Source organism: Limtongia smithiae (assembly GCF_038497785.1).
Source record: "Limtongia smithiae strain NRRL Y-17922 unplaced genomic scaffold V1518scaffold_6, whole genome shotgun sequence".
NCBI classification, from domain to species: domain Eukaryota; kingdom Fungi; phylum Ascomycota; class Lipomycetes; order Lipomycetales; family Lipomycetaceae; genus Limtongia; species Limtongia smithiae.
The window spans coordinates 245,261-264,256 of NW_027117627.1; the positions used below are offsets into that span (position 1 = coordinate 245,261).

The 18,996-nt window shown below is 51.6% G+C and overlaps 10 protein-coding genes across 10 annotated transcripts; 5 read left to right on the forward strand and 5 right to left on the reverse strand.

Annotated features, from left to right (window-relative positions):
- Positions 1-13: 13 nt before the first annotated feature.
- V1518DRAFT_416817 (ubiquitin-conjugating enzyme type E2) lies at positions 14-1,309 on the reverse strand. Its single transcript, XM_066904137.1, has 8 exons — positions 1,185-1,309; positions 1,063-1,101; positions 939-980; positions 852-889; positions 664-778; positions 559-611; positions 373-501; positions 14-307 (listed from the first exon to the last, which is right to left on the reverse strand). Exons 1-8 carry the CDS (start codon positions 1,187-1,189, stop codon positions 177-179), a joined length of 552 nt encoding a protein of 183 aa, XP_066759360.1. The 5' UTR covers positions 1,190-1,309; the 3' UTR covers positions 14-176.
- Positions 1,310-1,368: 59 nt separating this feature from the next.
- Positions 1,369-2,846, reverse strand: V1518DRAFT_416820 (cytidine deaminase-like protein). The gene is made up of 3 exons (XM_066904138.1): positions 2,527-2,846; positions 2,171-2,478; positions 1,369-2,119 (listed from the first exon to the last, which is right to left on the reverse strand). The coding sequence occupies exons 1-3, from the start codon at positions 2,653-2,655 to the stop codon at positions 1,468-1,470; spliced, it is 1,089 nt and encodes a 362-aa protein (XP_066759361.1). The 5' UTR covers positions 2,656-2,846; the 3' UTR covers positions 1,369-1,467.
- V1518DRAFT_416826 (uncharacterized protein) lies at positions 2,622-3,962 on the forward strand. Its single transcript, XM_066904139.1, has 3 exons — positions 2,622-3,098; positions 3,159-3,276; positions 3,330-3,962. The coding sequence occupies exons 1-3, from the start codon at positions 2,851-2,853 to the stop codon at positions 3,543-3,545; spliced, it is 582 nt and encodes a 193-aa protein (XP_066759362.1). The 5' UTR covers positions 2,622-2,850; the 3' UTR covers positions 3,546-3,962.
- Positions 3,282-4,587, reverse strand: V1518DRAFT_416829 (FAR-17a/AIG1-like protein). The gene is made up of 6 exons (XM_066904140.1): positions 4,356-4,587; positions 4,270-4,298; positions 4,069-4,217; positions 3,835-4,016; positions 3,734-3,782; positions 3,282-3,685 (listed from the first exon to the last, which is right to left on the reverse strand). Exons 1-6 carry the CDS (start codon positions 4,481-4,483, stop codon positions 3,578-3,580), a joined length of 645 nt encoding a protein of 214 aa, XP_066759363.1. The 5' UTR covers positions 4,484-4,587; the 3' UTR covers positions 3,282-3,577.
- Positions 4,588-5,316: 729 nt separating this feature from the next.
- On the forward strand, positions 5,317-7,109 carry V1518DRAFT_273900 (Telomerase ribonucleoprotein complex RNA binding domain-containing protein). The gene is made up of 6 exons (XM_066901039.1): positions 5,317-5,447; positions 5,498-5,615; positions 5,666-6,207; positions 6,257-6,711; positions 6,763-6,855; positions 6,907-7,109. Exons 2-6 carry the CDS (start codon positions 5,515-5,517, stop codon positions 7,027-7,029), a joined length of 1,314 nt encoding a protein of 437 aa, XP_066759364.1. The 5' UTR covers positions 5,317-5,447; positions 5,498-5,514; the 3' UTR covers positions 7,030-7,109.
- Positions 7,110-8,640: 1,531 nt separating this feature from the next.
- Positions 8,641-10,142, forward strand: V1518DRAFT_416837 (ketopantoate hydroxymethyltransferase-domain-containing protein). Its single transcript, XM_066904141.1, has 4 exons — positions 8,641-9,149; positions 9,208-9,312; positions 9,371-9,394; positions 9,447-10,142. The coding sequence occupies exons 1-4, from the start codon at positions 8,922-8,924 to the stop codon at positions 10,107-10,109; spliced, it is 1,020 nt and encodes a 339-aa protein (XP_066759365.1). The 5' UTR covers positions 8,641-8,921; the 3' UTR covers positions 10,110-10,142.
- Positions 10,143-11,226: 1,084 nt separating this feature from the next.
- V1518DRAFT_427411 (uncharacterized protein) lies at positions 11,227-13,347 on the forward strand (the record flags this gene model as incomplete). The annotated part of the gene is made up of 2 exons (XM_066906035.1): positions 11,227-12,889; positions 12,947-13,347. 2 exons carry the CDS (start codon positions 11,227-11,229, stop codon positions 13,345-13,347), a joined length of 2,064 nt encoding a protein of 687 aa, XP_066759366.1.
- Positions 13,348-14,216: 869 nt separating this feature from the next.
- On the reverse strand, positions 14,217-16,134 carry V1518DRAFT_450943 (uncharacterized protein; the record flags this gene model as incomplete). The annotated part of the gene is made up of 5 exons (XM_066906513.1): positions 14,217-14,342; positions 14,393-15,415; positions 15,468-15,758; positions 15,810-15,982; positions 16,041-16,134. 4 exons carry the CDS (start codon positions 16,132-16,134, stop codon positions 14,393-14,395), a joined length of 1,581 nt encoding a protein of 526 aa, XP_066759367.1. The 3' UTR covers positions 14,217-14,342.
- Positions 16,135-16,278: 144 nt separating this feature from the next.
- V1518DRAFT_416847 (Brix domain-containing protein) lies at positions 16,279-17,512 on the forward strand. Its single transcript, XM_066904142.1, has 3 exons — positions 16,279-16,340; positions 16,393-16,525; positions 16,579-17,512. The coding sequence occupies exons 1-3, from the start codon at positions 16,327-16,329 to the stop codon at positions 17,428-17,430; spliced, it is 999 nt and encodes a 332-aa protein (XP_066759368.1). The 5' UTR covers positions 16,279-16,326; the 3' UTR covers positions 17,431-17,512.
- Positions 17,398-18,737, reverse strand: V1518DRAFT_416850 (uncharacterized protein). The gene is made up of 4 exons (XM_066904143.1): positions 18,614-18,737; positions 18,245-18,551; positions 17,706-18,186; positions 17,398-17,651 (listed from the first exon to the last, which is right to left on the reverse strand). Exons 1-4 carry the CDS (start codon positions 18,654-18,656, stop codon positions 17,532-17,534), a joined length of 951 nt encoding a protein of 316 aa, XP_066759369.1. The 5' UTR covers positions 18,657-18,737; the 3' UTR covers positions 17,398-17,531.
- Between the last annotated feature and the right edge of the window lie 259 nt (positions 18,738-18,996).

Sequence of the window (18,996 nt, forward strand, 5' to 3'; positions counted from 1 at the left end):
GCATATACACACATGTGCCTCAATTACAGCTACTCCTACCTGCACTCCGTTCATGATTCATGTTAAATTGTCACTCTTATCCCTCAGCTAGATCCCATATTATGATTAACAGTCCCACCTGAGCCGTCCCAACGCCGCATCCAAATGTACAACTTCAGCTCCTCCCCTCGGCGCCGCTACACTTCCATCTGGCCCGCTGGCTCCTCGTCCGACTCGTACGACCCAACAGAGCTGAGCTCCTCGTCCTCCTCCTCCGACGAGTCCTCGTTCTCCGCCGCATCTGCGCTCGCGTACTTGTTGACATAGTCTGCATAGACTTGTCAGCATACCGTCACCATAGCCAATCAAACTGCCAGTAGACCACGCGCTCACCCTTCACCTTGACGTTGTACGCCTTGACATCACGCATGAACAGCGCTGCCGCCTCACCGTTCAGCGGATCTGCGGCGTTGGGATAACGCAGCAACTGCGGCAAAAACACCTCGAAGATGTTGATCATGTCTGCGCCATTAGCACCTTCTTCCTCACTACTCCACCGGCTCCGTGCATGATGCATACCAAACATAGGACTCCACGTCTGATTAATCACGTCCAAGCAGACCGATCCGCTTCTGCATACGCTGTCAGCGCTCGTCCTGCTGCACTGCACGCACGACTACTCACTGCTCGTCTATGTTCGGGTGGAAAATGCGGTTTGTGAAACCAATCGACGGCGATTTATAGGGATACTGATCCTGTAGCTCCACGCGGACCTTCCACACGCCGCCTTGGAACGGAGCTGGCATGCTGTCAGCACTGTTCCGTATGGCTCTGCGGCGCACGCGCACGCCTTCCATAGCACAAACACATACTCTCTTCCGGGCCCTTAAACCGCACGTAGAACTCTTGCCTGCGTCACCTGTTAGCAGTTGCAAGCATACTTAACAATATCCACTCACATATTTCCGTTCACAAGAGTGACTTCATAGTCGCTCATTAACCTGTGCGCGTTAGTCGCCGCCTCGAACACCCAACGCAACACCGCGCTGGTGTCGCCACCACCAAGACACCAGAACAACGTACAACTTCATGACGTCGGTCTCGATACGACGCTTTGGAGAACTATCATAGTTAGCAACGCACTCTCTGCGGATCGCCGCCCCCGCACGTTTCCGACTGCTCCGTTCTGCAGCCACTGTTCGCACCTCATTGTAGCCTCGGAAAAGCACTGAATTGGTACCGTTCTTGACGATCAGAAACAGTCGATAGTCTACTCAGAGTACCAGACACTGGACAGTGCGTATGCCGGAGTGCGCGGTGAACACGAACGTGGGCGGTGGAGCCGCGGGCGAGAGCGCCGGTTAAGCTGCGCTCTTAAGCCCTAGCCCTGTGCCATTCGCGCATCCGTCACGCGGTTCGCGCATTTACGTCACGTGTACGGCCCTGTCGGCGCCCACGTCATATACCACGTGATCTCTAGCAGTCTATTTACACGGCGACGACACCTTCCTCGGGCGGCCAGTACTGCCGCACTTTTACACCCCCTTCGCCCAGGACTTTGAACGACTTCTCGTCCATGCTGTATGTACGCGAGTAGATCACTTCGTTGAGTCCCATCTGCACAATCTTAATGCTGCAGGTTAGGCAGGGGCAAGTGTTGCAGTATAGCACCGACTCGTCTCCAATCCGCTCCCGCCCTGATTCCATTAGCGCGTTCTCCTCAGCGTGCAGACATAAACACGTCGCCAGATCCGCACCGGCGGTGTCACCATCGTTGCACCGCTGACATCCGCCCTCGTTGCAGTTCGTAACTCCCCGCGGCGTGCCGTTGTAGCCTGTTGCGATCACGCGCTTGCCACGCACGAGAACACAACCCACGCGACGCTTCATGCAGTTGCTTCTCCGCGCGGCAAGGTGCGCGAGTTCCATGAAGTACGCGTCCCAAGACGGCCGTATCCGGGACTCGTCGACGAGATTCAGGTTGCTGAGGCGCAGATACAGTAGTTCCAGTGTCTGGCTGGCATTCAGAATCTGCAGCTTGGATCTATATATCAGCGACGAGAGCGCGTTCAATCCCGAATACATGGCGTAATCTGATGTCCGCGCAAAGTCCTCAAACGACACCGGCACTTTGTCTGTCCTACCACTTCAGGTTAGTATCTCGCACCACCACTCTCCGTAGTCAACGTACTGTAGTCCCGTCTTATACCGCTCGTATCGAACAGAAGTTGGTGCCTGCACTGATAAAAGCAGGAAAAACGGTCTCTGGGACAGCGTGTCTAGTGTCCCCACTGTGTGGACATCTGTCGTCACGTAGTGGTTCTTCCACCGCTTCGTGACATATTCAAGTAATTCGGTTGCAGACGCAAACTTGATGCTGCCCTCCATTTCATGACCACACGATGTGGGACTGATTGACTCGAGCGCCTTCCAACAGGACGCCGCGTCTTCGCTGGAAGTTGCAACTGTTACCGCATCTTCAGACACCAAATGAGTTCCCTAAATATTTGTCAACATGTAGCCAAAAATGTAAGAGTCGTGACATACATTTGCGCAGCCGTTAGCCTGTGCCGGCTGCTCCTCGCGAATATACAGACGCGTGAATCCCTGGTGTCCGAGGTACTTCGCGACTTCGTTCCTCCCCGAAAACTCCAAACCACAAATGCCGATAAGCATTCGTACTCCGCAAAAACCTCACCTGCTGCAACTTTAGCGCGTGACTTTCGTGGATGGCGATGGGTGCTCACCGACGCGTCGAACGTACCTGGCCACAAATCCCTCCACCTTCCGTTCCTTAATCACTACCACGACGACGCCTCGCCCCACCAAACACCACGCGGACATCCACCGTTCGCATGCGCTCGCACACAAATGTCCGGCGCAGACGGGCAGGAGCTTCAGAATGATCAATCAGCGCCGCATGAATCTACACCGACAACTCAAGATGCCACAGCAGATCCGTCGCCTTCGTCCGCGGACGTCACGTCTACGAACCCAGCTGCGATAGTCTCGCTGGCCGACGCCTTGCGCTACATTAACGAGAGAGTGCGCTCAGATACAACTACTGTCGCACGCATCAGGAAGCTTAGGAAGCATCAAGACGATCACGAAGTCCAATGGTATACAAAACCACTCTCCGACGGTGTCTATGTCATGAAGCTGGGACTGATTCGTGGTAGGTACGCCGGTCGCGAAGAACTTGTAGAGAAATACAAGCAGCGCCGCGAGAATCGGACAAAGGTCGCCTCATTGCTCTCCAACGCCGGCGGCAACACCGCAGTGCCCACTCCAAGCGAGGTTCGTTTTCCTTTTCACAATCCGTTGTATCATCATATGCTAATTACATGGAGGCCCAAGATGTCGCCGAGGAACTCGAGGAACTGCAGCAGTACGATCGCAAGGTTTACAACGCATCGCTGGCGCTCGTGATGTCCATGTCGCGAGAGCTCGCCGCGCTACAGATTCCATTCTTTTGCAATGACTCGAGTACCGATAGGGCGGATCTCCTCCAGTGTCGAGCTTTGGTCATAGAAGCTCTCGAAAGCATTTCAAACGACGAGCAATAGCAGTTTTTGTTGATGGGGAGAGGGAATTTCGTCTAGCCTTTCTTGTGCGCCCAGCGGAGCACGAAGAATTCTATCCACAGCAGCACGACGGAGACGCCAAAAATGACTGCCCGCTGCTCAGTGGTTACTAGCGACAGTAGCTGTTCATCGTTAGCTTGCGCCCGCGTTAGGCAACAGTAAAAACATACAGGATACGGGAAGAAATTGTTCGCAGCATAAGCAACATGCACCCACGTCCTAGAAATCGCGTTAGTTAGAATCACAGCGGTTATTTTAGTCTCGTGCATACCAGTATCCGTATGCAGCGATGGCATATGTGGTCAACGCGAGTAGAGGCTGCACATCGAAGTTCGGCGAGAAGACCAAAAAATCGATCAGCAGCAGTATAGCCGGCGCGCCATGTAATCCAAAATCAACATATACCGGTAAAAACACATCCACATTGTCTGGAAACAGCAGCGTCGGGTCGATCTAAAGCAAAAGTTAGCATAGTGCTTCAAAAGGGCGAAATCGGAGCACGCACCAAGGTTATGCCGCCATACAGCATACCTATCAGCACTTCCACGGGAAGCACCAACATCAGCATTGTATTTTTGAGCCTCAACAGTGTTGAAGAGCCAAGAATGTGTGCCATAAGTCCGATAGTTACGGTGAGGTAACTCGCGATGACGCCTGGAAGAGCTGGTCAGATGAGCAGTCATACGCCCGTGGTCTCGCGACGCACCCAAAATCGTCAGAAATTGTAGTTGTCCGCTGCGGCATAGTGTCAGTAATTTGAACTTCAACTCATGAACTTCGCACGGGACATACCCATACGTCTGCTGAATAGGCGATTCCCATTCAAAGACGTACTTCAAGTCGAGGTTGAAGACTGCAGCGCCGAGAGTATACAGCGCCGTAGCTGGCGAGAGAAGAGACACGTCTGCAGGACTAGGCATGGCTCTGGGGCATCAGGCACGTCCGTATGGATCTATATCTATATACGGCGAGATATTCGAGCAGCGGTCAGTAGCTGACGGTTTTATTGTTCGCGAGTAGAGGCTGCAAAATCAATGACCAGAGGTGTGCGGCGCTTGGGACTATCAGGTACCCTGTCGGAACTGGGGAAACGCGTCAACGACACCATCGCGAGGCGGCCCGGCGCGTGCTTGTTCCCACTCTCGGTTCGTCTATACATGGCGTCGAAGCGACGTGCACAGGACGTAGCGGGTGACCTACCGAATGGTGGAATTCAGGCACTGCAGCGGCTGTTCAGACGAACGTACACGCTTCGACAGTTCCTCACTGAACATGCACTCGTAGACCTCGAGAGATTGACTGCCGCGGATGATCCGCGGACGTACACCGACATGCTCGATAGCACACTTCTGGGGATTTCAGATTTCAGCGTGATAACTGCCGTAAGGCAGTTGTCGCTGTCCGTGACCGGTAACGATGATATAGACGTCAGCTTTGGGGTTGAACAGATGAATATCAAGCTTGTAAGTCTTATTGATCTACGCACTGAACACGCTCTAATGCTTAAACACAGCTTTTGGACCATATCATTGAGTCTATGTTTACCGGATATAGCGCAGACAACGTTCTCATGATCGGTTTTTCCAATGTAAGCCGGTCCACACACTTGACCGTCACCACAGGGCTAATTCTAAGCAGAGAGTGACGGAAGGCACAACAACGAGCAAAGCGATTGTGCATGTATACGCGAGTACGCAGTATAAGACAATTTGTGGACCAGATTGGCAACGTCTACTCGACCGGTACGAATTACATATTGCGGAGTCACTCGCGTGTTCACTGTCTTACAACAACACAGCATCGGAGTACCATTGTTCAAGCTTTTGATTCTTCGAATTGCGATATTTGTGCCTGTTGATGGATACTCATATCACCAAATAGCCGGTACTGGTCTACTCTTTCAGTATTGTGAATTCGGGCTAACAGGGCAACAGGCAAGTCGATATTTGACATGTTCTCTGGACGAGCAAAGAGACAAAAATCCAGCACTACGACACATCGCGAGTCGGCACATGGCAACGCACAAGCGACGAAGCAAGCAAAGTTTCAATTGTATGCTAACTCTGATCCCGCGCACTACATCATCTAACATGATGTTACAGGACAAATTTGCACAGCCTTCGACTTCGACGAACCCACATGCTATATGCCGTGCGACCAGGCAGATATGCCGGCGATAAGCCCAACAAACTACCGACTTCCTGCGCCCTCTTCCGATTTCCAGATCCAACGCAGTCGGGACACACGAAGATCATACTCAGGCAAATATTTCCAAAGATATACGGCCTGCGTAATAACTTTGACTACGCAGCCTCGGGACTCAAATTTCCAAAATTGAAATCGCCCTTTAGCTGGCTGGATGTCGATACGGAAACAAGGACGCTGTTGCCGAGTGCGGTAAAGGGGAAGCCGTTTGCGTTGATCCGGACCATGCAGAGACGGCATCGACAGTGCCGGTATGATATTTTGCTGAATCATTTTTGTCCTGTCGGCGAAAATCAGTTTGCAGACAGAGATGCCACGCCTCTTACAGAATATGCGGTGTCATATCAACAGGTGACGACTTTTGTCAAGTGCGTTTTGTTCAAGGTGCTGCCGAAAGACGTATTTGGATCTGAGTACGCAAAGCGGCAGGTTTTGAAGTGTAAGTCATTATGAAGCTTGGAGACAATGTAATACTAAAGTGAACGCAGATATTGATCTCTATTTGACTATGAACCGATTCGAATCATTTACCATGCATGACCTGCTTCAGAACATCAAAATCACCCATCTCCACTGGCTCGGCTCAGCCACCCAGAAGCTGGCAAGGCCCGAATACCAACGCCGACGCACACTCCTGTCCGAGTTTATCTACTGGGTCTTCGAGTCTCTCATCGCAAACATTGTCCGTCTACACTTCTACGTCACAGATACATCCGCATCCCGAAGCAAACTCGTGTATTTCCGCCACGATGTGTGGGCATGTATGACGAAAGTTCATCTTGATGTATTGAAAGAAAACATGTTTCAGCCTGTCGCGACTAATCTCGTGAAGCGGCTTGCGGTGGATAATCGGCGACTGCTCGGGTTTGGGTCGGTTAGGATGATGCCGAAGGGAGCGAGTATTCGGTTGATTATGAGGCTGAATAGGCCAATTGCTGTCGATGTAAGTGCGCACTTTGGTATATTAATTGTGCAGTGACTAATCGACTGACAGGGTGTATACAAGGCTGGGTCATATTATAACTCAGCGCCGCCGAGTATTAATCAGTCCATTAAACCTATTCTCCATGCTCTCCAATATGAACTGGTATGTTGTAATGCACTCTAAGAAGCTGATTTGAGAATTAACATAGTTTAGAGGGATAATCGTGAGAGGCTTGGTGCTACATTATTGTCGCCAGTCGAGGCACTTCCACGTCTCTATCAATTTCGACAATCACTCGTCGCGAATAAATTGTTTGGGTGCTTAACCCGCGTCTGACTATATTGGCTGCTATTTCTAACAAACATGCAGACAACGACTGTTCTTTGTCAAGGTGGACGTGCAATCCTGCTTCGACAGCATCCCAAGCACCGCCGCCTACAGGGCCACAGAGCGCATACTTTCGCTGAACGAATACCGCACTCGGCGCATCTCTTCCATGCATAGCCACTCCAAAAACACGCAAATCCGCTACCATTCGATAGCGTATCCGAGTCCGACCGAACTAATCAATCGTGCCCGCTCGCAGGAGGACTATGCGAGCGACGGAGTTCCGGATATATCGAGCTTAGTGGACTCGACGATGGCAAAGTTTCGGGGGAAGCTGTTGGTTGATAACGGGACGGCGGCGATTAACGATAAGCAGAAGTTGTTGAATTTATTAATTGAGCATTCGGGCGCGCATATCGTGCGGATAGGATGCTCGTATTATCGCCAAACACGGGGCATCCCACAAGGCTCAGTGATTTCCTCGTTCTTGTGCAACGTGTTATACGCCGAACTTGAGCGCGAAAAATTAGCTTACACATCGGGCATCGGATGCCTGCTTTTAAGGCTTACGGATGACTTTTTGTTTATAACCACAGAAGAGAGCAAGGCAGCGCGATTTTTCAGGGATATGTTCACAGGGTTTCCGGAGTACGGCGTGACGATTAATCCGTCAAAGTCGACGCTAAATTTTGAGCTAAACGTGAACGGACAAGATATCTCCGGTGTCAGTGCAACGGCGGATATTCCGTATTGCGGGTTTTTGGTGAACCCGACGACACTTGAGGTGACACGGAATCTGGACGCGAGCAAGAAAAATCGTGGGTTTGGCGGAGTAAGGATGCAAGTGGCAGGTAACGGGTTGCTGACTTTGGTGTTAGATATTGCGGGCGTGGTGACAATTGATCAGTCGCAGAACGGGTACAAAGGTTGCCTATCGCGAATGACAAGGTACATTCCTACTTACTATGTATAACATGATGGAACTAACACAGCCTCACGCAGACTAGTCCCAATCTTGTACACAAAACTATACGGCGACAGCAAATTGAATTCGCACAACACTCTCTTGATCAATATCTTCCGAACGTTCGTGGACATCGCACTGCGGTTTGAGTATTACGTCACGGTACTCCGCAATCAGCAACGAGCAGCGCGAAGGCCAGGGATGTCGACAGAGCGGATGCAGAAGGTGTTAAAGGAAGTCATTGTAACAGTCACTGCGTTGTCAACAACATATCATAGCGGCGTGGACGAGGCGGAGATCAGAGGGTATGTAGAAGGTCGCGACGAAAAATCAGCGAGCAGCTAACGGAGGCGTCTAGACTCGGTTGTCGCGCGTTTGCAATAGTACTGCGACGGAATATGGCGCTTTTTGGGAAGATTGTAAAGTGGGCAAAGCGGTGGGAGAGGGCTCTGGCCGCGAACTTGCGGGCGGTGGTGGAGACGGTGGCACAAGATAGGTTGACCACAGAGTTTATTGCTGCACAACGATGAGCCGCTAGTTTTGGATTAGACTGAGACGCACAATGTACTTTTACAATAGCAAGACACGTAGCGTGCTGGTGTGGCCCGGAAGGTGCTCAGGGGCCGGAGCGGGACTTGTAGATCAGTCAAGGGTACCGAGATAGTTGGCGAGCCGCTGGCGTGGTCAGTAGCGCAGGGTCCGGACCACGCGAGTCGCGACGGGAGAAAAAAGTTTCGTCGTTTTGTCATTCATTCACGGGCCCACGCGCGAGCCGCGGCCAGGAGACTGCATGCGCAGATACAGTCACGGCTTACCAGCTGCCGGCCCAACAACGCACGACGCCGTGGGCGAACAGGGAACACAAGCTGACGGGGCGTAGTTGGTCAGCAGCAATACCACGGACGAGATCAGTGGGCCTTCGAACGCCAAACACATCATGGTGGCACAGCGTTCGAGGATGACATTGGGCGGGAGAGCTACGAGTATATGGCAGCTGCTGCGGCCACGCGCACAGCGGACACATGTCGGAATTCTCAGAGACGGTGTCCAGCACATGGGGTATAGCAGCCATCCGGGCGGCAACACTTCTGGATCAGACGTACAGCGACCAAAAGTGACGCTGCAGACGGTGCGGAATCTGTATCGCAAGAACATCCCGATTACGGTATTTATGTGATTTGGTGAGAGAAAGCTAGGCTTTGGTCGCTGATGTTTGTGTTCAGGTGCTCACGGCGCACGACTATCCGTCGGGTATTGTTGCAGACCGCGGCGGGATTGATATTGTACTGGTTGGAGATTCCTTAGCTATGGTCGCGTTGGGCTATGAGGTGAGGAGTACTGGTGTCAATATGTGTTGTCATTGCAGTGCTAACGTGGAGCGAACAGAATACGAATCAGATCACATTGGATGTCAGCATACTCTGCCTTTCTCGGTTCCATCACAGCGCTGACACTACTATAGGAGATGATATCGCACACGCGAGCCGTCGCGCGTGGAGCTAAAGCGCCGTTTCTAGTCGCGGACCTCTCGTTCGGGACCTACGAGATATCTGCCGAGCAGGCGCTCGCTACATCGATACGAATGGCGCAAGAGGGTCGCGCCGAGGCCGTGAAGCTCGAAGGAGGGATAGAAATGGCACACACGATTTCGACCATCACACGCGCAGGTATCCCCGTTATGGGTCACATTGGGCTGACGCCGCAGCGAAGCACTTCGCTAGGGGGATTCCGTGTGCAAGGTAAGACAGCCACCGCCGCACAGCATCTTCTCGAGTCCGCGCAGGCGCTCGAGGCTGCGGGATGCTTCACAATCGTGCTCGAGGCTGTGCCGGAGGAGGTGGGGAAATACATCACCGAGCGGGTCAGTGTGCCAACCATCGGTATTGGCGCGGGCAAGTACTGCTCAGGTCAGGTGCTGGTGCAGATGGACATGCTGGGGTACTTTGACAAGTTCACGCCCAAGTTTGTGAAGAAGTACGCAGACATGCACGGCACGACGATCGCGGCTGTCGCAGACTACGCGAGCGAGGTACGCGCGGGGACGTTTCCGGCCGCGGAGCACACGTATCCTATGAGTGAGCAGGAGACGGCGAGGCTGGCAGAAAGGGCGGACAAGATGGAGTAGAGGCCACGCTAAACAAAATAAAATACTCAAAACAAGTACTCTTATACCGTGGCTGCTTCAACAGACGGCTCGCACCACACGGAGTGCGGCGCCTTATCGCCTGGGGTATTCGCTATCGCATATGCGCCTATGCCGCCATGTGACCGCATCTTTCTATGACTCTGGAATGTGGAGCGTTTGGTCGTCCTCGTGGACTCCTGTGACCGACCCGTGGTCGCGCGATACACCATCGCAGAGAACTCATTCTAGGTCTCTGATTTCTACACCATTACCTACAGCCACCATCAAATTTCCGCTTGAGAGTACTGTCGAACGTGCGCTGCTGAATTCGGCTATCAAGCGATATTGGCTGTCGGTTCTATTCTGCCATCAGCACCAATTCAGGAAGCCCGTTCCGACAGCCGGCATGGCCATGACATCCGTTTACGGCTGGCGTGCTGCAGCCATTTTGCGGCCGCGCGCTTGCGTTGAGCGGCTTTTACATATGTATTACGTGGCTGCGTAGTCGTCGACACTCTGCGCAGTGCTGCGTCTTGGGAGCCCCACCGCTAGCCGAGTGTCGTCTCTTTCAGGAGGCGCGTAAGTTTAACGATTCGCAAACCTTCCCGGTGACGTCGGTCGATCTCGTCCCACGCCGCTGCCGGCCCAGAGCTGAGGCCAGCACTGCAACAAGAGCGCACTCGGCGCGCTTTCTTAGTTGATGCATCCACCGTCAGGTTGAAGTGGTGGGCTGCTGAGAAGGTGCTGCGAGAGGGACACGAGACCACTAAGGCGTGAAGGCTGCATCCTGCTCTGTGTGACGGCTAGCTGGAATCTAGTATCGTGCAGCACTGCGGCTGGCCAAGTGGGCGCAGGTGAATGGTAAACATTTTCTCCCGCTCGGTGCAAGTCCGGGAGCCTAGTCCTTGCCAGAAGCACGGACAACAAGTACTAGGGGATATCGCCAAGTTGCCAGCCAATGATCTGATGAGCGTCGTGTCGTCGATCGGTGGACTTCGCCGCGTCGGACCGCGTATATATAAGTCCAGCACTTGTCGCCCGAAACGCAGCCTCGGTATTCCGCCTTTCGCTGTCAGTTCTTTTCCTTTTTCGCTTGTCGCGCTTCCCGACCGCCAATATGGATTCCCTCACCGACTCGCAATGGCGCTTCCTCATTGCACTCGCCGACACCTTCGTGCCTGTGGTCTCGGCGCAGGCACTGATCTCCTCCGTGCCCGAGTACACGCGTAGTGACGAATACAATGCAACGATCACCCATTTTGCTAACGAGTCGCCGTCGACCATCGAAGCCGCATTTCGCACAGTCGTCGGGACCTTGCTCGCAAACGCTTCAACCGCCGGGCTGCGCGGTCTGCGACAGATACTTGACACACTGGACACTCGAGTTGGAAGCCTGTTCCTTTGCGGATCGACTACCCCGTTCACGGAGATGTCGCCAGATATGCGTGCAGCGGTCGTAGATTCTTGGGCTCATGCGCGACTCCCCATTTATCACCAGATATTCCACGCATTCTCTACGCTCTGCGTCTGCGGCTACGTGCGCGCGTCAGAACTCTCGTCGCAGGCCATGCGTCGCCCGTGGCGAGAACCCCATGTCGACGATCCCGAGCGCTATTCCGACAAGGACTTCTACCGATTTCATATGCTCTCCGAGGCTGAACTGCTGAGCTCGAAGTTCGACGTTGCCATTGTTGGATCAGGCTCTGGCGCCGGCGTTGTTGCAAAGAATCTCTCGATGCAGGGCTACTCCGTACTCGTTGTCGAGAAGGGCAAGTACTATCATCAGAGCGAGCTCACGTTCAGCGAAGACGAGGGGCAAAATAACTTGTACGAGAAGTGTGGCGGTCTGCAGTCTGACGACGGATCGGTCTTGGCTTTGGCGGGAAGTACCCTCGGCGGCGGAAGTACCATCAATTGGAGCGCGAGTCTGCGCACGCAGTCGTTTGTCCGCCGTGAATGGGCATTCAAGCATGGCGTCAAGTTTTATGCTACCAAGGAGTTTGAAGACGCGCTTGATTCCGTGTGTACCTACATGGGCGTGTCGGCTGACGCGATAGTGCACTCTCGCGCAAACCAGATTTTGCTTGACGGATCGAAGAAGATCGGCTCTGCTGTGTCCGTTGTCCCGCAGAACACCAACGGCGCCACGCATCAGTGCGGATATTGTTGCTACGGCTGCAGATTCGGCGAGAAGCAGGGCGGCGTGGTGACCTGGCTGGTGGATGCGGCCAAGGCCGGCGCGAAGTTCCTCGATCAAGCGCGTGTGACGCGTGTGCTTACCGATGACCACCGTGCGACAGGTGTCGAGATCAAGGCATTTGGCAAGGTGCTTGAGATCCCCGTGAAACTGGTCGTCGTGGCTGCTGGCTCATTAAACACGCCCATCGTTCTCCAGAAGTCTGGCTTCAAGAACACTCACATCGGCAAACATCTAGCGATTCATCCTGTCGCACTGGCATACGGAATCTTCCGGGATGCAGATTTCAACGCCAGCGACGAGGCTATTTTGACAGTCGTGAACAGCGAGTGCGAAAACGTCGTTGGTAATGGCTACGGTTGCAAGATCGAGTGCATGTCGCAGCAGCCGTTGATATACTCCTGTTTTCCCTGGGGCAGTGGAACGGAGATCAAGAAGAATATGTTGAAATTCAACAATATGGCTGGCTTTATCGCGCTTGAGCGCGACCATGGCGAAGGTATGGTCTATGCGGACCCTGTAACTGGACGTAGTATGTTTCACTATGCACTCGCGGAAGCGGACCGCAAGGGAATCAGTGAGGGTAAGTTTTACTTCTGTCTTTGTACGTTTGTGTCTCAGCTAACAACACGCTCGCTAGGAGTCATTAAATGCGCGGAAATCATGATCGCAGAAAACGCGGAAGAAGTCTACGCGAGCGACTCCCGCATTCCACCCCTCGTCGTGACCCCAGAGATGCGCGATCTCGGTTGCCTGAGTCCCGAATTTCAAGCATGGAGCGCGCTGGTCCGCAAATATATTGCGCAGAAGCACACTGGCGTCATCGCCTCGGCGCACCAGATGAGTTCCTGCCGAATGGGCTCCAGCCCCTCGACGTCTGCGACAAACCCCGACGGCGAGTTGTGGGATTGTCAGAATCTCTTCATTGCCGATGGCAGCGCGTTGCCAACGGCTAGTGGCTGCAATCCAATGATTACAATAATGGCAACAGCTGAGATTATTTCGAAGAGAATAGCGCAGAGATTAGCAGAATTACATTAAGTGATTAGCTAGCAATTGTGAAATATAATTGGTTTTGAAACACAATATTAGAAGATATCCCAGAAATTTTGCGATATGATCGTTAATTTCTTCATTCGCTGCTGATACACTGAGCAGATAAGCTCCTATCTCAAACTGCAGCGCGCACTTCTGCCTTCAGTCGTTTTATATGCGGGTAGATACTAGACTGGTGTTCATATACTTCGGGTATCAACCCGTCAAAGTCCTCCAACATCACCTTGCCCATGCTAACAAGTCCACTCCCGAAAATACTTTCCGCAGCGGCTTGCATAGAGCGGCTGGGTCATCGGTACTTGAGTAACGCAGCAAGAGCACATGTACGAACCGTAGGGTATGCGCCAATCGCATTGAGGACATCTTCGCATCTGGCGACAGTCCCGGATCTAGAAGACATAGACCACGCTCACAAACTTCAGTGCGTTGATCATATCCCCAGTCTGGACATAGTATGGCACGATTTCCTGTGTCGTACCATCGTGTGGCGGGCGGTCGAGCGGTACCAGGTCTAAATCGCCGATGTTGGCAGTGGCAGTGAGAAGACTGTTGTGTGGCTTTGACTTTCAATATCGACAGACAAAGCAGAGGCAGTTTCGCACAAAATGCGCTCGACTTCCTGTAATAGTGCGTGCATTCGTGTAAGAAGCTACAAGTCCCATCCTGGGCATCTGGTGTTGTGTAGTAGGGTTGACGAACACTGTTGCACCAGGCGATACTAAAACCATTCCACACCGACGCGTACTTTGCTAATCCAATTACTGGCACACATGCTGGACACGACTAATATAGTATTGGGTTTGCGATCAGTCAATGCGCTCACGATATCGTGGTCTGCTGTCGACTACGAACATGGTCGTAGTCATCGGTCGCATAGGCATCGGGAACCGTGAATGGCTGACGAGACTGCTGGCATTGTTGAGCATGATGCCAGCCGAGTCCAAGGTGGGCTCCAGCACTCTCATGTGGTTCTCATACGCCTTAATATTGTAAGCACAACTCAGCAACAAAATTTCATCATAACCTAAACTTATATGTTATCCCAAAACTGAAGCGATAAGCTCTTGAGTTTGGTCATTTCCCGCTGATACACCGATGCTGATGTGGTGCGGTTCCCAAACATACTATGAGCCATTAACTTCAGGCGCTGTGAGTATAGGCCAAGGGCAGACTTGGGCCCATAGACCAAGGGTATTAGCCGGTCAATGTCCTCCAGTAAGCCACACATGCACACATGAAGATCAACCCCATCCATAAGTGGCACTACAGAAGTACCCTGGGCTTCGGATCTTAGATGTAGCAACAGCACTATCACGAACCGCAAGGTATGGGCTAGTCGCACTGGAGACACGCTCTGGTCCTGCAACAGCACAGGTTCTTGATGAAAATATTCGATGCTGATCAGTTTCAGCGCTGTTGGCATGTCATCAATCGATAGAAGGTATGGTATAAGTTGCTGTACCGCAGATGAGATCGGAGAGCGGTAGATTGGCACGGCAACTAAGTCGCGGATGTCGCGAATGGCCTTGAGCATATCTTTAACTTGCTTCTGATTCTCAATGTGATCAATTTTTGCAAGCATGCTTTTCCGCAGCTTGCGGTCAAGTTGCCTCATTGAAGTTGGACCCAGTAGTTCGACCTTGCAGTGCGGGCATTCGTGTATGCAATTATACAGCCCATCCTCAGCCTCCGATGTTGAGTCATAGGGGTGAATCCTGCCTTTGCACTTCGCACAAACAAAATCATTGCGCACGTCATCATAATTTGCTAGTCCAACTACTGGCACACATGAAGGACAGTCACAAGTAAAATAGTACCGCTTCTGCAACTGCTCAATACGCTCGGGGTATGATTGTGTGTTGTCGATGTATGATATGAATAATTCCTCGCCTTTGGTGATGTTTCGCGCAGTCCGTACGCGAACGCGGCCTCGGTCAAAAATCAAGTAAACATTGGGATCGCATGAATGGTTGAAGAAACTGATAACGTTGTCAAGCATGATGCCGACTGTCTCAAAGTTAGGGTCAACTACCGTGGCAGCGTTCACGAATGCCTTCATATCGTAAGCATCGCTAACACCAAAGGATTGCCACAACCAAACCCACCTTGTCAATCAGTACCATAAGACGTTCTAGCGGAATCGTGGAATGGGTCATCTGCGACGTGCCTTGCGCCATCGTCACGACCATCTTGGTATGCTCTGGATGGCTCTTTCGCAGACTAAAATGCGACACCATGCCATCCATTATACTTAGAAATTTATCCTGCTTCTTCGACGGTAGTGACAGGATCCGTAGCATCAACATTACTAATGTTATAGGAAGTTTAGGCGCAAATTGCCTGAAAACTTTGCATTCTAGCTGATGAAACTGCTTCCAATCCTTGACCTGGCATTCCTATTATCTGTAAACACACAAAACGAAACATGCAGCAAGAGAGTACAATACCTTGGAGCAGTACCAAGTCATCCGACAACTCGCACAAGACGAAACCTTCAGAACAGCAGTCGGAACTGTTTCGGCACTTTCATCAGCCATGACAAGACAATACGCGCATGTTTTCGATCTCATCGGCGTCTCGGGAACACATATCGCCATTCTCTTGTCAGCCACCGTGCTTCCTGCGCTCGCGTTAATATATACGATTCACCTGATATGTTGATCTCTAGATTCACTCACCGACAGGGATATCTTCTGTTGCTACAATACCAGATCCATGACGACTAATCTTCTCCTTAGCTATGCGGTCAAAAACGAAATCGAGATCAGACATTATATGTGCGCTCGAGCGCAAGGCCAGCTAAGAAGACCCGAATATCATAGGGGCGTTCGCGGTGAACTTTGCTTACATGTCAAGGGTGCCGTGTTGTTGGGACTTCGGCAAAACTCCCAAACAAAAAATTTCGACTCGCCGCAGCGCACGCAAGTTCACTAGCATCTGGAAGCTCGATATATCGCAGTCAAAATGCTGCAAGCAGTGTATGCATGAGCTTGAAATACCTCGATATACTGTGCTGCTAACATTTATTAGAAAGCCGCGCAATGCGCGATCCAAGAGAGCGCTTGAGCAGCGATCGTCGAAGATCGTCGAGAACACGAAGCAGGCGTTAACTGTCCGCGGCTCGACATGCGGACAACTACTGCAAAACGCCATGGCGGACCTAGTACGTAACTATGTTTCAAGGACGACTATTATATGGCAATTAACGTGCAGCAGGCGGCATATAAGCAACCGGACGTGAAGAAGTTTCAGAAGAAGAACGAAATCCACCCATTCGAGGACGCCTCGTCGCTTGAATTTTTTTCGCAGAAGAACGACGCCTCGCTGATTCTGTTTGGATCTAACACGAAGAAGCGACCAAACACGTTGACGTGGATGCGGACGTTCAACTATCAGCGACTTGATATGTTTGAGTTGAAAGTCTTGACCTACAAGTCGATTGCGGAGTTCAAGAAGCTCAGTGTGAACATTGGCATGAAGCCCATGTTTTCGTTTGTCGGACCGATTTTTGATTCGCACCCGCATTACCAAATGGTGAAGTCTATGTTTCTCGACTTTTTCAGAGGCGAGCAGATTTCCATGATGGATCTGGCGGGACTGCAGTATATCATTTCCGTGTCAGCCTCCGGTGACGGCAATATCAGTGTCTACAGCGGCGACACTTCTAACTTACCGCCGATCAACTTTCGAGTGTACAAGATCAAAACATATAAGAGCAAGACGCAGGCCAAGGTTCCCCGCGTTGAACTGGAAGAAGTTGGCCCGCGATTAGACTTCCAGCTAGGCCGCGTGCTCGAGGCGGATCCGGACTTGCTGAAGCAAGCGATGAAGATTCCCAAGCAGCTCCAGCCGTCGACTAAGAAGAACATTGAGACAGACGATATCGGTGACAAGATTGCGACGATCCATGTTGGCAAGCAGGATCTCATGAAGCTGCAGACCCGCAAGATGAAGGGTTTGAAGAGACAACGGAAAGATGAAGCGCAGTCGGAAATGGACGAGATTGAGGATGTGATTGTATCTGATGATGACGATGCTGGAAAAAATAAAAGACGGAATCGCGCTTAGACGTTACTCGGTAATTGTTAAAATAAATGATTCTATTACATTACACCACATCACATCGTTTATGAAATTACAAAGTTTTCCGTCACCGATACACCTAAATTCTAGTTGGAGCTCCCATTTTCGGCCAGACGCAATAAATTACGCATCAGCATCATCACCGTAACTTTGCCAACGGACGGAACGTAAAGCGAGGCTTTGTCTTTGACGCTGATTTCGAAGTTCTGAAGAAACTCAAGTTAGAACTATCTAAGCTCGGAAAGCTCCAATTCGCTTACCTTTGCCGTGGAGAAGTTGACACAAATAACTCCATCTTTGAGATACTCCACTGGAAACTTGTATTTCTCGCTCGGCACGCCGGTAATGACTACATCAGACATTTTCGTAGCCTCCTCAAGTGTACAATGGATATCCGTAACGCGATGGCTGCGCAGCCGAATTCCTTCGCCGCGCGTAAACTTCTGCACGGTGTCAATATCGAATGAATATACGACTGCACCATCGTTTGCAAGTAATGCAGCAAGCGGCCGTCCAACAATTTCACTTCGGTTGACGATTGTGATGGTCTTGCCGTACAGACGATTGCCGTATGGTAGCATCATGTTATAGACGCCGATGTATTCGAGGATTTTCACGAGTGCCAGAGGTGTGCAGGGGAGAATGCTCTTCTTGGTATTCTCGGCGTTCAGGTAACGCACATTATGGTACAGATTTTGAATATACATATGCGACAGCCCTTCAACATCCTTTGCTGGAGACCTGCATCCGCAGCGTTAGCCTGATGCACAACGCCAACACATGTCCTTTTGGAACTTACACAATCTGCTGCAAATACTGATCCTGCCGGTTACCAAATACCGGGAAGTAAATCATAATTCCGTCAACGCTTTTATCGTCGTTTGTCTGGAATACGGCATCTTCAAGGTCCTCCTTGTCGACCTGGCGCAACTCAAAATCGACACCAGTGTCAGTGCAGGCCTTCGCGGTCCAATCGGCGTACAGTTTCGCGGCAGGGTCATTATTGGCCAGAAATGCTACCATTTTTGGCGGCCGTCCAAGTTTCTGAATTGCAGTTTTGACTTCCGTCGTGTATACTTTAGCGACAGAAGATGCGAGCACGGTCTCTGTGAACATGAGGTAGTCAGTACCGCCGTGCTTTGTAGACAGCTGAAGAGACGCAACATACTGCAAGCAGACGTGACGGCGTTCACAGCAACTTGCGCGCTCATCTTGGATACTATAAGCTAGACGCAGGGCTAGACGCAGATGTGGTGGAAGATGTGTCTGCAAAGCTTGTTCCGGGCCTCGAGATTTTTTTTTGCAGCGTGCGCGAAGATGGCGGTTGGTCGAGCCGCGCGCACACAAAAGCGCCGCACACGTCATCTCATCGCGAACCGCACGCTCAGCGGCGCATTTCGCGACTCTGAGCTTCGCCTTGGACAACTTCTGTCCCCGTTTCCCATTTCCTTCATCGAATGCATTATCTGCGAGAAGTCGAAGCTCAAAAATAGTTGCAGAATGTGACTGATGTTCTAAGCAAAGGGAATTTATCTCCGTGAGGCATGGACT

Excerpts from the sequence above, each read along its gene's own strand:
- V1518DRAFT_416817 (XM_066904137.1), bottom strand. Across the intron at positions 981-1,062 it reads GAGACCGACGTCATGAAGTT|GTTAATGAGCGACTATGAAG; the intron begins GTACGTTGTTCT and ends TAACGCGCACAG. Across the intron at positions 890-938 it reads ACTCTTGTGAACGGAAATAT|GCAAGAGTTCTACGTGCGGT; the intron begins GTGAGTGGATAT and ends CAGGTGACGCAG.
- V1518DRAFT_416837 (XM_066904141.1), top strand. The coding sequence starts at position 8,922 with ATGGTGGCACAGCGTTCGAGGATGACATTGGGCGGGAGAGCTACGAGT. Across the intron at positions 9,150-9,207 it reads GCAAGAACATCCCGATTACG|GTGCTCACGGCGCACGACTA; the intron begins GTATTTATGTGA and ends GTTTGTGTTCAG. Across the intron at positions 9,395-9,446 it reads CGAATCAGATCACATTGGAT|GAGATGATATCGCACACGCG; the intron begins GTCAGCATACTC and ends ACACTACTATAG.
- V1518DRAFT_416820 (XM_066904138.1), bottom strand. The coding sequence starts at position 2,655 with ATGCTTATCGGCATTTGTGGTTTGGAGTTTTCGGGGAGGAACGAAGTC. Across the intron at positions 2,479-2,526 it reads AGGCTAACGGCTGCGCAAAT|GGAACTCATTTGGTGTCTGA; the intron begins GTATGTCACGAC and ends ACAAATATTTAG. Across the intron at positions 2,120-2,170 it reads CGGTATAAGACGGGACTACA|GACAGACAAAGTGCCGGTGT; the intron begins GTACGTTGACTA and ends CTGAAGTGGTAG.
- V1518DRAFT_273900 (XM_066901039.1), top strand. The coding sequence starts at position 5,515 with ATGTTCTCTGGACGAGCAAAGAGACAAAAATCCAGCACTACGACACAT. Across the intron at positions 6,208-6,256 it reads AAAGCGGCAGGTTTTGAAGT|ATATTGATCTCTATTTGACT; the intron begins GTAAGTCATTAT and ends AAGTGAACGCAG. Across the intron at positions 6,712-6,762 it reads ATAGGCCAATTGCTGTCGAT|GGTGTATACAAGGCTGGGTC; the intron begins GTAAGTGCGCAC and ends ATCGACTGACAG.
- V1518DRAFT_416850 (XM_066904143.1), bottom strand. The coding sequence starts at position 18,656 with ATGAGCGCGCAAGTTGCTGTGAACGCCGTCACGTCTGCTTGCA. Across the intron at positions 18,552-18,613 it reads CGCCGTCACGTCTGCTTGCA|AGACCGTGCTCGCATCTTCT; the intron begins GTATGTTGCGTC and ends TCATGTTCACAG. Across the intron at positions 18,187-18,244 it reads CAGTATTTGCAGCAGATTGT|GTCTCCAGCAAAGGATGTTG; the intron begins GTAAGTTCCAAA and ends CTGCGGATGCAG.
- V1518DRAFT_416829 (XM_066904140.1), bottom strand. The coding sequence starts at position 4,483 with ATGCCTAGTCCTGCAGACGTGTCTCTTCTCTCGCCAGCTACGGCGCTG. Across the intron at positions 4,218-4,269 it reads ACAATTTCTGACGATTTTGG|GCGTCATCGCGAGTTACCTC; the intron begins GTGCGTCGCGAG and ends CAGCTCTTCCAG. Across the intron at positions 4,017-4,068 it reads TGTATGGCGGCATAACCTTG|ATCGACCCGACGCTGCTGTT; the intron begins GTGCGTGCTCCG and ends CTTTTGCTTTAG.
- V1518DRAFT_416847 (XM_066904142.1), top strand. Across the intron at positions 16,526-16,578 it reads AAAACGCCATGGCGGACCTA|GCGGCATATAAGCAACCGGA; the intron begins GTACGTAACTAT and ends AACGTGCAGCAG.
- V1518DRAFT_416826 (XM_066904139.1), top strand. The coding sequence starts at position 2,851 with ATGTCCGGCGCAGACGGGCAGGAGCTTCAGAATGATCAATCAGCGCCG. Across the intron at positions 3,099-3,158 it reads GACGATCACGAAGTCCAATG|GTACGCCGGTCGCGAAGAAC; the intron begins GTATACAAAACC and ends GATTCGTGGTAG. Across the intron at positions 3,277-3,329 it reads CAGTGCCCACTCCAAGCGAG|GCCCAAGATGTCGCCGAGGA; the intron begins GTTCGTTTTCCT and ends AATTACATGGAG.